This window comes from Suncus etruscus, chromosome 15, assembly GCF_024139225.1.
Source record: "Suncus etruscus isolate mSunEtr1 chromosome 15, mSunEtr1.pri.cur, whole genome shotgun sequence".
Lineage (NCBI taxonomy): Eukaryota > Metazoa > Chordata > Mammalia > Eulipotyphla > Soricidae > Suncus > Suncus etruscus.
The window spans coordinates 67,637,391-67,652,129 of NC_064862.1; the positions used below are offsets into that span (position 1 = coordinate 67,637,391).

General features: G+C 41.6%; 1 protein-coding gene across 1 annotated transcript in view; it reads left to right on the forward strand.

Annotated features, from left to right (window-relative positions):
* The window catches only part of TMEM248 (transmembrane protein 248), a 29,988-nt gene extending 17,007 nt beyond the window's left edge, over positions 1 to 12,981 (forward strand). Inside the window, exons 3-7 of the mRNA XM_049789543.1 lie at positions 1,661 to 1,946; positions 4,609 to 4,759; positions 6,201 to 6,384; positions 9,066 to 9,209; positions 10,361 to 12,981. Of these exons, the coding sequence (XP_049645500.1) occupies positions 1,661 to 1,946; positions 4,609 to 4,759; positions 6,201 to 6,384; positions 9,066 to 9,209; positions 10,361 to 10,381 (786 nt within the window). The 3' untranslated portion in view covers positions 10,382 to 12,981. The remainder of the gene's footprint in view (positions 1 to 1,660; positions 1,947 to 4,608; positions 4,760 to 6,200; positions 6,385 to 9,065; positions 9,210 to 10,360) is intronic.
* The last annotated feature ends 1,758 nt before the right edge of the window (positions 12,982 to 14,739 follow it).

The following is a 14,739-nucleotide window of genomic DNA, read 5'->3' on the forward strand; positions in this document are numbered from 1 at the left end:
CAAGCAAAGGTTCAAAGGTTATACTGTAACAACTTCCTCTCTGACTGTCTAATCTGAGCAGGCTTTTTACAGTATAGATTCGGGTATAGAACATTGTATAATTTGCATGTATAAAAAGCTGCTTGGATTGGCTGAGTAGGAGAGGCGGTCCGAGCAGCCTTGCAGTGATTGGTTTAGGATCGAGTTGGAAAATTTGTTTCATGGCAATATACAGACGATTTTCATTTAACAGCATATTGAAACGTTTTCTGGGATATACTCGGCGTATAAGATGACCCCCGATTTTCAGTTGACTTTTTTTGTTTCAAAAGTCGTCTTATACGCCAGAAAATACAGTAGAGGTTGTGAAAAGAAATTGCATAGAATTTAGGGTGTAAAGTGAACTATTAAAGTTCTTTAGCATTCTGGCATTGCTTTTTGTCAGACAGAGGTCTAATCTGAATTAAACCAATCATTAGGGTGTATCCTGGATAATTTCTCTCTAATAATGTGAATTTAAACTCTGGTGTCAAAATGCTGAAGAACTTTGGTTATGTTTAATTTTTTTTTTGTTTTTGTTTTTGTTTTTGGGCCACACCTGTTTGATGCTCAGGGGTACTCCTGGCAATGCACTCAGAAATCGCCCCTGGCTTGGCGGGACCATATGGGATGCCGGGGGATCGAACTGCGGTCCTTTCTTGGCTAGCGCTTGCAAGGTAGACACCTTACCTCTAGCGCCACCTTCCCCCCCCCATGTTTAATTTTATGATTTTATTTTCAAATAAGCTCCCTAGGTTCTCAGAAAGATATACTGGAAAAATTTTAGGCACTTATCCTGATTCTGCTTACAACTGTGGAATTGGAGAATTCCTAATTTGCTCTGCACTTCTATGTCTAGAACAATATGCAAGGATGAGACTAAAAAATATATTTTCATCTTTCATGCTCTAGAATTGTTGGCTTTGAGTTTGTAGGTGTAGGAAATGTAACTTGCTATATCAAATTGTAGTCATTAAATGCTAATGTATGGTTGTACTGATAGGCTCCTTCGACTGCCTGGAGGTTGCTCAAATGGTGTTTTTAATTAATACTTATACTAGAGTAATTTGTATAATTTGGGTTATCTTCACTTCTGGCAACTTTTTCTACATGAATTTTGCTTGGAAGGAGTTATATTTAACAGTTGAAGATAGGCTTGTTGTTGCTATTTCAGCATGAGTTCATCTTTGGGTTTTCTGCTAACATCAAGATTCTACTGGATGCTTTTTTAATGAATGTAATCATGACATATAAGCTATGTTTTAAAAACTCAAGATTTAAATCAAAGTCTGAAAATGCCTTTTTCTTTCCTTTTGAAATTGTTCATATTCTGAGATGGCATACAAACTCCCAAGATGGAAGAGAAAAACATACCACATAAGTAAAGTTATTTACAGCTTTATAATCTAACAAGAGTAAACACGACAGTGAAGCCTTATTTTAAATAATTGGCAATAATTTAATGCCAGGTTCAATCTTAGGCACTCTATATGGTCCCCCAAATCCTATTAGGAGGGGTCCCTTGTTATTTTACAAAATTGACTCTGAAGTATAGTTGTTCTGTTCCTGTGAAATATCAAACTGTCTTTTGTGGGGCCAGCTCTTTCGACTACTCACACTGGTTTCTCTCATTTTCCTGAAGGATTGGAATACTTTTCTACTGAGATTTAATGATTTGGACTTCTGTGTATCAGAGAATGAAACATTAAAGCATCTTACAAATGATACCACAACTCCAGAAAGCACAATGACCAGTGGACAAACCAGAGTGTCTACCCAGTCTCCACAGACCCTGGAGGATTCAGGCCCAATTAACATCTCAGTTGCAATCACCCTAACTCTGGACCCACTCAGACCCTTTGGAGGATACTCCCGAAATGTTACTCATCTGTATTCAACCATTTTAGGGCATCAGATTGGACTTTCAGGTATCTGTCGTCACTTTCTTTTCAGGTTTCCTGGGCAGCACCTATTTCAAGACTGATTCCTAGCAGCATCTGGTTTACTTACATTATATTTGCATGTGTCTCACCTTTAGTTGAGTTTCAAATAAATAAAGTCAAGGAGCTGCATCTTTATGTAATAAAATGCTTGGGCATGCAATAGACTAGTAAAAGTTGTAGGGTTTCTTTCTGTACTTACATTTACAGACAACCTTTTTTTTCCCCCTTTTTTTTTGTCTTTAAATGACATTAGAATATATAACGGCAAATCTTACACAGTGATATTTAAGGTACACAACGGCAAATCTTGCACAGTGATATTTAAGGTAATGGTGACAATAAATGAGGGCCTTTCCACCAGCAGTGTTGTCCTCCCTTCATCTCTGTTCCCAAGCATATATCCCTTATCTCCTTTATCCCCAGAATGCTAGTGCATCTAAAAGCATATATGTTAACACTAATGTAAACCTTTTTTTTTTTTTTTTTTGCAGTTCCAGATATTTTTTTTCTTAAAGGTTTGGAGTCAAAGGAGCACTGTAAAAAAAATGTTAGTGTGGCAATTATTGTTTGCATGGGCCCACCAAAGTATGGGGGTCATGGAAAGGAAAAACTTTGGCCTAAGTACAAGGAGAGCCTTCCCCTGAAGTTTCCTGACATAAGACCATTTCTAGGCTCCAGGCAAACTAGTTCAGACAACCTTTTTTTCGATTAATTTTGTTGGAGTTTTCAAAGCATGCTATGAATATTGCTGTTCAGCTACAAATTTTTGAAATTCATAATAGCTCAACATTGAGCTATAATAGCATTGTTTTGGTTGCTGGGAAGAAATAGAAAAATGCTTACGATATAGCTTTTTTTTTTTTGGAATTTTGGAACTCTGGTATAGGCATGGATAATTTAATATTTTCAAGCACTAAGAGTAGTTTTTGTGCAAGTTCACACGGATACTTGGTAAGAAATTTTAAAAATAAGATCAGAATTCTGGAGAGATGGCCCAAGATCCCAAAGAACTGGAAGTCATACTTCGTGTGTGGCAGGTCCAGATTTAATCTCCTGCATGTAGTCTCCCAAGAAATACCACAAGTAGCCTTAGAGCACTATCAGGTATAACCCCACACACAAAGCAGTAAGTTAGGATGTTGAGAAGGTGTTAAAAGGCTTTATACTGGAGACCTAGGTCTTGAAAGAATAATTATTGATTCTTTTTATACCAACTGTCATTTTTAAGTCTTCAGAAGAAGCCCAGAGAAATGGTTTAATGGACTAGAGCAAAGCTTTGCATGCAGGAGACCTGGACTTGATTACCACTACCACATGGGCCGGAGAGATAGCATGGAGGTAAGGCGTTTGCCTTGCATGCAGAAAGACGGCGGTTCTAATGGTTCTAATCCCGGCACCCCATATGGTCTCCCAAGCCTGCAGGAGCGATTTCTGAGCATAGAGCCAGGAGTAACCCCTGGGTACTGCCATGTGTGACCCAAAATCCAAAAAAGAAAAAAGAAAAAAAGAACCAGTAGAACCAACCTTTGAGCAGGGAGTAGCCCCTCATTACTGATGGTGGCTCCAAAATCAACCAAATAAATAGACCAAGTCTTTAAATGAACATGGAGTATGTTTCACCCTTCTGTTGACTCAGGGTGTGCTGTTCCCATTGTCATATGGTCAGGAAATTTCTGAGTTTGCCATCCTACAAGGAGATCTATTTCTTGTTTGTGTGTGGGAGACTCTGGTTTTCATTTAAATTTTATCACTTACTAGCCTCTAACCTTAAGTCTGTTAGATCCTCTCATCCTCAATCTCCTGGTATGTCAAAGGGAACTAACAACACCCCTTTGGTCTTTTTATTGGGGGGAGGGGTCACACCTGGCAGTGCTCAGGGTTTATGCCTGGCTCTACGCTCAGAAATCGCTCCTGGCAGTCTTGGGGGACCATATGGGATGCCGGGATTCAAACTACCGAACTTCTGAATGCAAGGCAAATATCTTACTTCCATGCTATCTCTCTGGCCCCTCCTTTGGTCTTTTTAATGAGTTTAATGGTAAATTTTAAGTGACATGTAAGATATATGAAAGCATTTTTTTTTTTTTTTTGGTGTTTGGTTTTTGGGTCACACCCGGCGGTGCTCAGGGGTTACTCCTGGCTGTCTGCTCAGAAATACCTCCTGGCAGGCACGGGGGACCATATGGGACACAGGGATTCGAACCAACCACTTTTGGTCCTGGATCAGCTGCTTGCAAGGCAAAAGCCGCTGTGCTATCTCTCTGGGCCCATGAAAGCAGTTTTAAAATAATAGGAGTGCTTTGCAAATGCTGTGCTAGAACAGTGGTGATCATAATCCAACCAGCCCCAGGTTTCCAACTTGGGCACTGCCTGCCTTCTTACTTGACATTGTCCCAGGCCCTGGCTAAAGACACTTTGTAGCTTTATCAGATGAGTAGTAAGTCTCCATAGTCTACCTTGGGACAGTTGTTCCTTCAGTCCTACATAGACAAGTGGTCTGTTTTATGGGCTGTTCTGTGGATGTTTTCTTTTTTATAGTCTCTGGGTGATTCCTGGGTAATTTTGATATCAGGATTCCCTTCAGGTCCAGGGAATGAATGATACTTGGATTCTTGCCTTTATTTACCAAATGGTTTTTCTCTCCTAGGCAGGGAAGCTCAGGAGGAGATAAACATTACATTTACACTCCCTACAGCGTGGAGTTCGGATGACTGTGCCCTTCACAGTCACTGTGAGCAGGTGGTGTTCACAGCATGTATGACCCTCACAGCCAATCCTGGTGTGTTCCCTGTCACAGTGTAAGTGGTTTCCTGACCCAGTGGATGTGGGTGAGATACCCTTTTACTAGAAATAGGACTGGGGTGCCTTGGCAGATTCTCAGGAGGCTCACTTTGACTATTAATTACCTTGACTTCTTTAAAGAACTTCTGGGATTCTGTAGATAGAATTTCTGCAAATAATTATCCGGGTTGATGCTTTGGCGAAGTAGCAGAAGCCCTGACTGTTGTGTTATCTTAAAGTACCTTTACTGATGATAGAATAAGCATATCTCAGAAAATATAAACAAGAGCTGAGCCTGTGACCAGAATAAATCATAATTTGGGATCCTGAAGAGGAAAATTTTGTTCTTCTCCATTGTCCAGATTGTCCAGATCTTACAGTTGAGAACCAACATTTAACTGAAAGAGAGGTGGGGAAAAAAAGAAAAATAATATTTTTGTCTTCGAAGTAGAAAGTGTTGTTTTTAATTGGGGGGGGGTTAGGCTGGGTCATACCCAGCAGTGCTCAGGGGGTTACTCCTGGCATGCTCGGGGGACCATATGGGATGCCGGGATTCGAACCACCTTCCTTCTGCATGCAAGGCAAATGCACCACCTCCATGCTATCTCTCTGACCCTGAAAGTTTTGTTTTTGAAATAAAATGTCTCAGTAGCAGTCATTTGAAACTCTATTTCTGAAGCTTTTTCATATTTTTTGAGCAACATTAATGTTCTCACCAGACCTTTCTTCCTTTTTTCTCTTTATCGTCATCTTTGCAGAGATACAGATCTATAAATACATGAAATACAAATTGTAGCTATTCAAAGGATTTCCTTTTATTATAATAATAATCCTGGGGTTTATCTTAGCCATTTGGGAGTTTATAGGACAAGATGAGATGATTTGCTGCTAAGATGATGGAGATGATTGCATGTAAAGTTTCCTGTTATAAAAAAAAATAGACTGAAAAGAAGTGGTTCCTTTTTTGGCAAAATCATAAGTGAAAGGACCATGATTGAACTTTGAAGCAGAAATATAACCTCCAGACACATAAATATCAGATGCTTATTTCTTGTCCTGTTACAAGATTGTCCTGTTACAATACAATCTGTTATTCAAAATTCCTTCCACTAGATGTATCACGGTTCTGATAAAGAAATAAGTATGTGTCTCTTCTTTTTTTTTCTTGGTTTTTGGGTCACACTTGGCGGCGCTCAGGAGTAGAGTTACTCCTAGCTCTGCACTCAGAATTCCCTCCTGGCAGGTTCAGGGGATCATATGGGATGCTGGGATTTGAACGGGGGTCAGTCCTGTGTTGGTCGCATGCAAGGCAAATGCCTTATCATTGTGCAATTGCTCCAGCCCCCCCTCCTTTTTTTTTTAAATGCATATGGCTTGCTCAGTATTGTGTTAAGGGATCAAAGGCAACAAATGTCTCAGACCACAGAGCATGTGTGTCTCCCTCTCTCTTTCCTGCAGACAGCCACCCCACTGTGTTCCGGACACATACAGCAATGCTACACTCTGGTACAAGATCTTCACAACTGCCAGAGATGCCAACACAAAATATGCTCAAGATTATAATCCTTTTTGGTGTTACAAGGGCGCCATTGGAAAAGTGTATCATGCTTTAAACCCCAAGCTTACAGTTATTGTTCCAGATGTAAGTGAAAATAAGAGAGAGAGAGAGAGAGAGAGAGAGAGAGAGAGAGAGAGGAGAGAGAGAGAGAGAGAGAGAGAGAGAGAGAGAGAGAGAGAGAGAGAGAGAGAGAGAGAATGAGAGAATGAGAGAGGAGAGTGTGTGTGTTTTCAAGATTTCTTTCTGGGCTGGGAGATGAGTCAGAGAGACTTGGGCTGTCAGCCACATAACTGAAGGGCAGTAAAAGAAGAGACATATAGGAGTTAATGACTGGATTTCTGGAAGGAGTGAGGATCTACGGTGAGTTTTTTTGTTTGTTTGTTTGTTTGGTTGGTTGGTTTTTGGGTCACACCCGGCAGCACTTGGGTTATTCCTGGCTTCTACGCTCAGAAATCGCTTCTGGTAGGCTTGGGGGACCATATGGGATGCCAGGATTCGAACCACTGACCTTCTGCATGCAAGGCAAACGCCCTAACTCCATGCTATCTCTCCGGCCCCTAGGGTGAGTATTTTCATAGTGTTGGGGTACAGAAGTCTTGGCAGGGGGCCAGAGAGATAGCATGGAGGTAGGGTGTTTGCCTTTTATGCAGAGGGTCAGTGGTTCAAATCCCAGCATCCCATATGGTCCCCCGAGCCTGCCAGGAGCAATTGATTTCTGAGCATAGAGCCAGGAGTAGTAACCCCTGAACACTGCTGGGTGTGACCCAAAAGCTAAAAATAAATAAATAAATAAATAAAAATAATAAAAGAAGTCTTGGCAGAGGGCTGCTTAGGAAGGTCTCTGGAATACCATGTCTTCACTTAAGAATTAAAATAGTTGATAATTGGGGCCGGAGCAGTGGCACAAGCCATAAAGCATCTGTCTGCCTTGTGCGTGCTATCCTAGGACAGACCACGGTTCGATCCCCTTGGCGTCCCAATGGTCCCCCAGGCCAGGAGTGATTTCTGAGCATATAGCCAGGAGTAATCCCTGAGCATCACCAGGTGTGACCGAAAACCAAAGCCAAACCAAAACAAAAAAGTTGACAAACCTGGGCCCGGAGAGATAGCACAGCGCCGTTTGCCTTGCAAGCAGCCGATCCAGGACCAAAGGTGGTTGGTTCGAATCCCGGTATCCCATATGGTCCCCTGTGCCTGCCAGGAGCTATTTCTGAACAGACAGCCAGGAGTCACCCCTGAGCACCGCTGGGTGTGGCCCAAAAACCAAAAAAAAAAAAAAAAAGTTGACAAATCTTTGACCTTAGGTTACAAAGTCAATCACCAAGCAAAAACGTGGGGTGGAGTGAAATACAGACTGCAGAGTAGAAGAACCATTGGTGGAGAGTATTGGATACTTGGGTGGTGACCTGTAGTAATTGTGGACATCAAAACCACTAGCACTGTTGTAAACATGTGACCTAAATTACAATTATTAAAGCAAAAATAATTATATGATTTCAGAGAGTATAGGAATTAAGTTGTTTCATGCTTTGCATGTAGCTAACTATATAGTTCAATTTCCAGCACTGCATATGGTTCCTCAACCACCCCCAGGGGTCACCCCTGAGTACAGAGCCAGGAGTAGTTTTTTTTGTTTTGTTTTTGGGATCACACCCTGTAGCGCTCAGGGGTTACTCCTAGCTTATGTTCAGAAGTCACCCCTGGCAGGCTCCATCCCTCTGCATGCAAGGCAAACGCCCTACCTCCAAGCTATCCCTCCAGCCCCAGGAGTAGTTTTTTTGTTGTTTTTTGTTTTTGGGCCACACCCAGCGGTGCTCAGGGGTTACTCCTGGCTATCTGCTCAGAAATAGCTCCTGGCAGGCATGGGGGACATATGGGACACCGAGATTGGAACTGACCACTTTTGGTCCTTGGATCAGCTGCTTGCAAGGCAAACGCTGCTTTGCTATCTCTTCGGGCCCAGGAGTAGTTTTTTTATAGACTGTTTTTTGTGAGTTCCTAAGCAGGTAATGGTGCAAAGACAAAAAGATTAAATGGATGGGCCATGGAGAGAGCTCAAAGGACTAGAGAACATGCTTTGTATGAAATCAGGAGCCAGGAGTTTGGTCCTGGCACCTCATACCCTCCCCCATGACACCCCACTGGGTGTTACCCTAGTGACCACTATTGGGCCCAAACATTGAACTATCTGGTCCAGTTAACCATGAATCACCAAGAATGGCACTTTGTGCCCCTTCGGCTTTGCTTGAGAGACCCACATGGTAAAGTTAAAAGTTAAAGTTGAGGGGCTGGAGAGATAGGATGGAGGTAAGGCATTTGCTTTTCATGCAGAAGGTCATTGGTTCGAATCCCGGCATCTCATAGGGTCTCCCGAGCTTGCTAGGAGCGATTTCTGAGCATGGTGCCAGGAGTAACCCCTGAGCGCTGCCAGGTGTGATCCAAAAAAAAAAAAAAGTTAAAGTTGAGATTGTGAGCCCTGTTTTTAGAGACAATATTAAAATATGTTGATATCCTAGGGGCCGGAGAGATAGCACAGCGGTGTTTGCCTTGCAAGCAGCCGATCCAGGACCAAAGGTGGTTGGTTCGAATCCCGGTGTCCCATATGGTTCCCCGTGCCTTCCAGGAGCTGAGCTGTTTCTGAGCAGATAGCCAGGAGTAACCCCTGGGCACCACCAGGTGTGGCCCCCCCCCCAAAAAAAAAAAAAACCAAACAATAAAATGTTGATATCCTAATACAGATGTATCTGGTTTATTCTCTTTTTTAGGATGATCGTTCATTAATAAATTTGCACCTCATGCACACCAGTTACTTCCTCTTCGTGATGGTGATAACAATGTTTTGCTATGCTGTTATCAAAGGCAGACCAAGCAAATTGCGTCAGAGCAATCCTGAGTTTTGCCCTGAGAAGGTAAGCTGTGGATGGAGTCTGGTCCAGCATTTTGCTAGAGATTTCTATATGGAAAGTCCCATTCAGGTTTTTTTACATTGTTCTTCTGAAACCTAGCTTCTTAAACTGTGGATTATGACTGCATATAGTTTCCTAGCTGAATGTGGTATCATGAAAAATTTGACCACAGCAAAAGGTTTCTGAATGTACAGTGGTCAAAAATTAAGATCAACCATGGAATGAATGTAGGTGTTTCTGACAGTGCTTGCTTGTCCATGTTTCATATCTCCATCATAAAGAGATTACAAGTCGGGGCCAGAGAGATAGCATGGAGGCAGGGCGTTTGCCTTGCAAGCAGAAGGACAGTGGTTCGAACCCTGGCATCCCATATAGTCCCTCGAGCCTGCCAAGAGTGGTTTCTGAGCTTAGAGCCAGGAGTACCCCTGAGCACTGTCAGGTGTGACCCAAAAACCAAAAAAAAAAAAAAAAAAAAAAAGATTACAAGTCGAAAGGATTTTAGAAGCCCTATGTAGAGCAGAGATTCCCAAATTAGTTTACAGACCCCTTTTCAGAAAAAAAAATTATTCATGTGTGGCCCTACTATTGGGAATGGATTTGTTAAGTGAACAAACTGAATGCACTCTCACAGTTGCATCTGAGACAACTACTGCCCACTGGATTGTCCTATTGCTTTGGGAGTTGGCATCACCCACTTGGAGACTACTCTAGAGCAATGTTTCCTAGTTGGAGATCATAGGATATTCCGGAGTGAAAAATTACATAAATGTTGCCATTGCATGGACTAGACGGCCAACTGGTAGATCAAGTCGCAGGAACAAATCAAGGTTGAAAGGAGGCCTGGTTGGAAAAAACATGGGAGACATTGCTTGAAAGAAGCCCACCTTGTAGAACACAGGTCAGGATTCTGAATCAGCAGATTCTGTCACTTAGCATAGTAGGTCCAATAAATTGCAGGAAATCATTCTATCCTGGATGAGATTTAATAACCTCAGGAGTATTTAGGGATTTGCTGAAGGAGTTGAATGGTTCCCTTGCCTGATGTAGCTGGGCATGTGATGCAGGCTTTGGGTAGAGAATCCAGAAAGATACAGGAGGCTGGGTTTATCTGAATGTTGCTATGTGACTGGTTTGTATATCTTAATCTTCTCTAGGTGGCTTTGGCTGATGCCTAATCCCATAATTGGTGGTTTGCTGAGGGAGAGAGACTGAGAAAACCATAATCATTGCCTGCTGAACCCAGCCTGGACCTGGACACTCTGAATACATTATCTTGCAATGTTGGGTTATTCCAGCCAAAGACATTTCAAAGTGCCTGTAACTGATTTGTATATATTTATAAAAAAAAAAAAATCCAGAAATTGGTCCAATGATGCACGTGCTTTGCACTGGGTACAGCCAGAACCTGTCAGCCTCACCTGTTCACTTGGCAAGATGGTTTCTTGGAGCACCAGAGAGGAATGGTGATCAAGCCATCCGCTGTCTTCAAGAGGTCATGGGGCATTCATTACCGGTGGGGTTGAGGTTTGCTTTGGTTCTCACTTTAGCCCAATATGTACAGAATGTTCAAAACAGTCTGCACCTTTGATATGATACTGCATTTCCAAAGCCACCAATCCATTTTGTGGATTTATGTGTCTGTGGCTTAACAATCATAGTAATAATGGTAATAAATACCATTTTCTCTGTTTTGCTTGCAAGGAAACATGCCTATCTTTCTATGTTTTTTTTTTTCTTTGAAGAAAAATAAAAATAGTCGCATTTTAGTACTACTCTAGTTAGGACAGACTTATGCTTTTTTTAATCTTGAGTAAAAATTAAGTATTTAAAAGAGTCACCTACACAAAGATCTAAGTTTCATTTTCCACTTGGAGGTGTGGAACATGGCTTGACTGAGTTCACATAGAATATCCCTCTTTTTTTCCTCTGTTGTCCATTTTTCTTCATTCTTATAGTTATAGCAGTTTTTTCACGAGGGCTTAAAAAATAAGAACATGGCTATAGAATAAATTTAACTTCTGGAATGCAGATAATATTAAGAAGAAAGAATGATTTGGTCTAATAGTTGACAGTTTCTTGGTGTTTTTGAAGAGGAGATTAACTCACTCTCCTCTTTTGCAATTAAAGTATGTTAGGAAGGAAAATAGTAACATTTTCTGGCAACAGTGCTGCGTGACATGACAGATACACCTATGAAATTGAATTAAAGCATTTCTTAGGAAAACCAAAGCTCTTTTCTTTCCTAATAACATTTTGATGATGTAGTTGCTGCTCTCTTTTCCCTTTTAATCCATTTTCATTTATATTTTAAAATGTGTGTCATCTTTTCCTGTAGTAGTTTTATTTTTTTTCCAGAAAATATTAATAGCCTTTTTGCCTTTATAACGCATCATCATGAGTGATATCTGTTATCCCAAGCATTGTTCTATCAAAAGGGCAAATAAGACCTTAGACATAACTGGCAACTCTTCTTTCTCTTAATTCTATAGTCTATTCTAAATTAGAATTTGTCTTACAATCTGGAATGTATCAGCCTAGAATATTTTATTCCAGGCATTCTTGAATGGAAAGCAATGTTTTTTAACTGAAGATTGCCAAATCACCATAGTTACTAGATGTAATGGTATTCCTTTTAGTACATTTCAAGCACAATAATATATTTGTCTGTCTAGTTGTTTTTTTTTTTTTTCTTTTGATATGTTCTGAGTTACTTAATGATGCATGGCTAATATGTTCATTTGGGTTTTTCTTTGTACCTGAGGCTCTTATGAGATAAGATAGAGATTTGGCTTGGCCTTTACAAACTCAGCATCATGAAGACCAACAGATTTTAGATTAAGCTGCTACTGAATTAATGAAGTCCCATCAAAGTGGAATTATAGGATTAGATTTATAGCTGACAAAGTAATATAAAAGGAGAAAGACAGGCAAAAAAAAAAAGTCAGGTTCACTGATTTGTGTAGTCCAGTAAGTTTTCTGACTTTACCTATCTTTATTTGTGTAATAGGGAATGGCTGGAATCTGTAGCCAGGAGAGGAAGGACTCTTAAGTTATAGGAAAGGAAGTGCCAAAATACCTAGACAATATGATTTGTGTTAAGGTTAGGACACAGTTTAAAATCCCAACATCCACCTAAGCAGGTAATTCAAGGAGTTTATTAAAGCCCAGAATCATGAAAGCTGGGAGACCAGGGAACTGGGTGAAGAAGTCTAATAATTGGAGACTTCCACAGAGCCACAGGAAGTCCGGAGGATATGTTAGTACTGGAACCTTATGCACAAGACCTGGTCGTCTGCTGTATTTGGCTGGTGGACATCAGGATCAGAAGAGTGTTACAGACAGGGCCTGTTTGCTGTCCAAGGGTGACCTACCACAGGAGCATTGGTCATCCTTGGGCCTCTTAAACTAGAGGTCCAATAAAAGGTCAGCAACTTACTATTACAACGATTGTTTCAGATCATATTGATCTCTTTCCTTTTTCCTTTTGTCCTTTCACTGTATGACTTGAATCAGTTTTGATTCTATTTGTGAGTTTTTCTTTTCATTAGGAACCTGCCGTTTATGTTACATTTTTTTTGGCAGTATGTAGGTGTTCAGTATCCTGGTTTTGAACCCTCCTGCGGGCATTGTGGGGTTACAAAAGCCGGCAGATCTTTTCACTTATCTTGCTGCATGATGGTCAGTAGCTGATCTGTTATGGCATTCACTTCCAGATTAATTTTCTGTGTTTGAAATATGTGCATATGTGCTTTACAGAATAAAACATCTGAATTTATTTGCTCTGTCTTTGTTTCTTCCAGACAGATGGGTGTTTTGTAAGGAAGAACATATGCGATAAATATTCGGGTTTGGTTTTTATTTTGGGGGGGGGGGGCACCTGGCAGCTCTCAGGCATTACTCCTGGTTGTTTGCTCAGAAATCATTTCTGGCAGGCTCAAGGAACCATCTAGGGTCCTGGGGCTGGAATCCGAGTCGATCTCATATAAAGCAAATGCCCTACCAGCTTTGCTATCTATCCGGTCTCAAACATTTGGTTTTTCTCTGCTATTCTTTACAGTGTCACCTATTATTGGGATAAGAATCCACAGTGATTCCTACTGAGCTGTTTAAGAGTCTTGCCAAGTTTAGAGTCTTCTCCCTTAGATGACAGAATCTCTTTAGTGTAGTAGACCCCAGGTGCTCATAACCCTGACCTAAAACCTGCCCTGAAGAAGTAATGCAGGTTAGTAGAGCGCCTTTTAATTAGATGTGGGGATTTAAAAATGCCCTCTCAGTTACACAGACCCTTCTTATGTCTTACCTGAGCTACCTGAACTACTAAGCAGGGCCCTAGTTGGTTCTGTTTTTGCAACCTGTAAGTTTAGTTGTTGCTACTAAGAAGGAAGCCCTCCCTTCTCTGCCTGCTGCTTTCCTGTAGCCCTCCCAGAAGCACACCGAGGAGCAGAATTAAGGCTATACCAAAGCCTATGCCACTCATCTCTGGGAATAATTTCAATGATATCTTTTATTTATTTATTTTTTTTTTGGTTTTTGGGCCACACCCTGTGACGCTCAGGGGTTACTCCTGGCTATGCGCTCAGAAGTTGCTCCTGGCTTCTTGGGGGACCATATGGGATGCCGGGGGATCGAACCGCGGTCCGTCCTAGGCTAGCGCAGGCAAGGCAGGCACCTTACCTCCAGCGCCACCGCCCGGCCTATATCTTTTATTTTTATTAAAACCCATAGATGAGGGGTCAGAGAGATAGCACGGAGGTAGGATGTTTGCCTTGCATGCAGAAGGATGGGGTTTGAATCCCGGCATCCCATATAGTCCCCCGAGCCTGATTTTATATATTTATTTAAATGTTTTCAAGAGCTTAGAATAACAGCAAAGCCTACCCTCATCTGAACACTGCATATACATTTTTCATACAAGCAGCTTTAGATTTCAAAGGCTTATTCTCCTGAGTAACAATGTTGATAGGCATGTGAGAATAAACAACCTTTTCCTTGAAGTGCAAGGTGGGTCTGGACATCATCCTTGGTCTGGACATGTGCATGACTCCAGAGAGTGAACTATAACCAGTTCTGTATCTCATATTCTGTTACCCAAAGTGGTATCCTGGCTTAGGATTTTTTGTTTCCCCTCAAATTCATGATATGTTGAAACCTAAACCCATTGAGTTCTTATTTCAAGGTGAAACCTTTGGGAGGTAATTTAGATAATGCAGGTAAAAACCTCAAGGGTAGAATTAGAGGGGCCAGAGTGGTGGCGCTATAGGCTAGGGGTCTGCCTTGCAAGCACCAGCCTAGGACAGACCACGGTTTGATCCCCCAGTGTCCCATATGGTCCCCCCCAAACCAGGAGCGATTTCTGAGTGCATAGCTAGGAGTAACCCCTGAGCATCAAATGGGTGTAGCCCAAGAAAACAAAAACAAGGGGCCGGAGAGATGGCATGGAGGAAGGGAGTTTGCCTTACATGCAGAAGGACAGTGTGGTTTGAATCCCGGCACCCCATATGGTCCCCTGTGCCTGCCAGGGGCGATTTCTGAG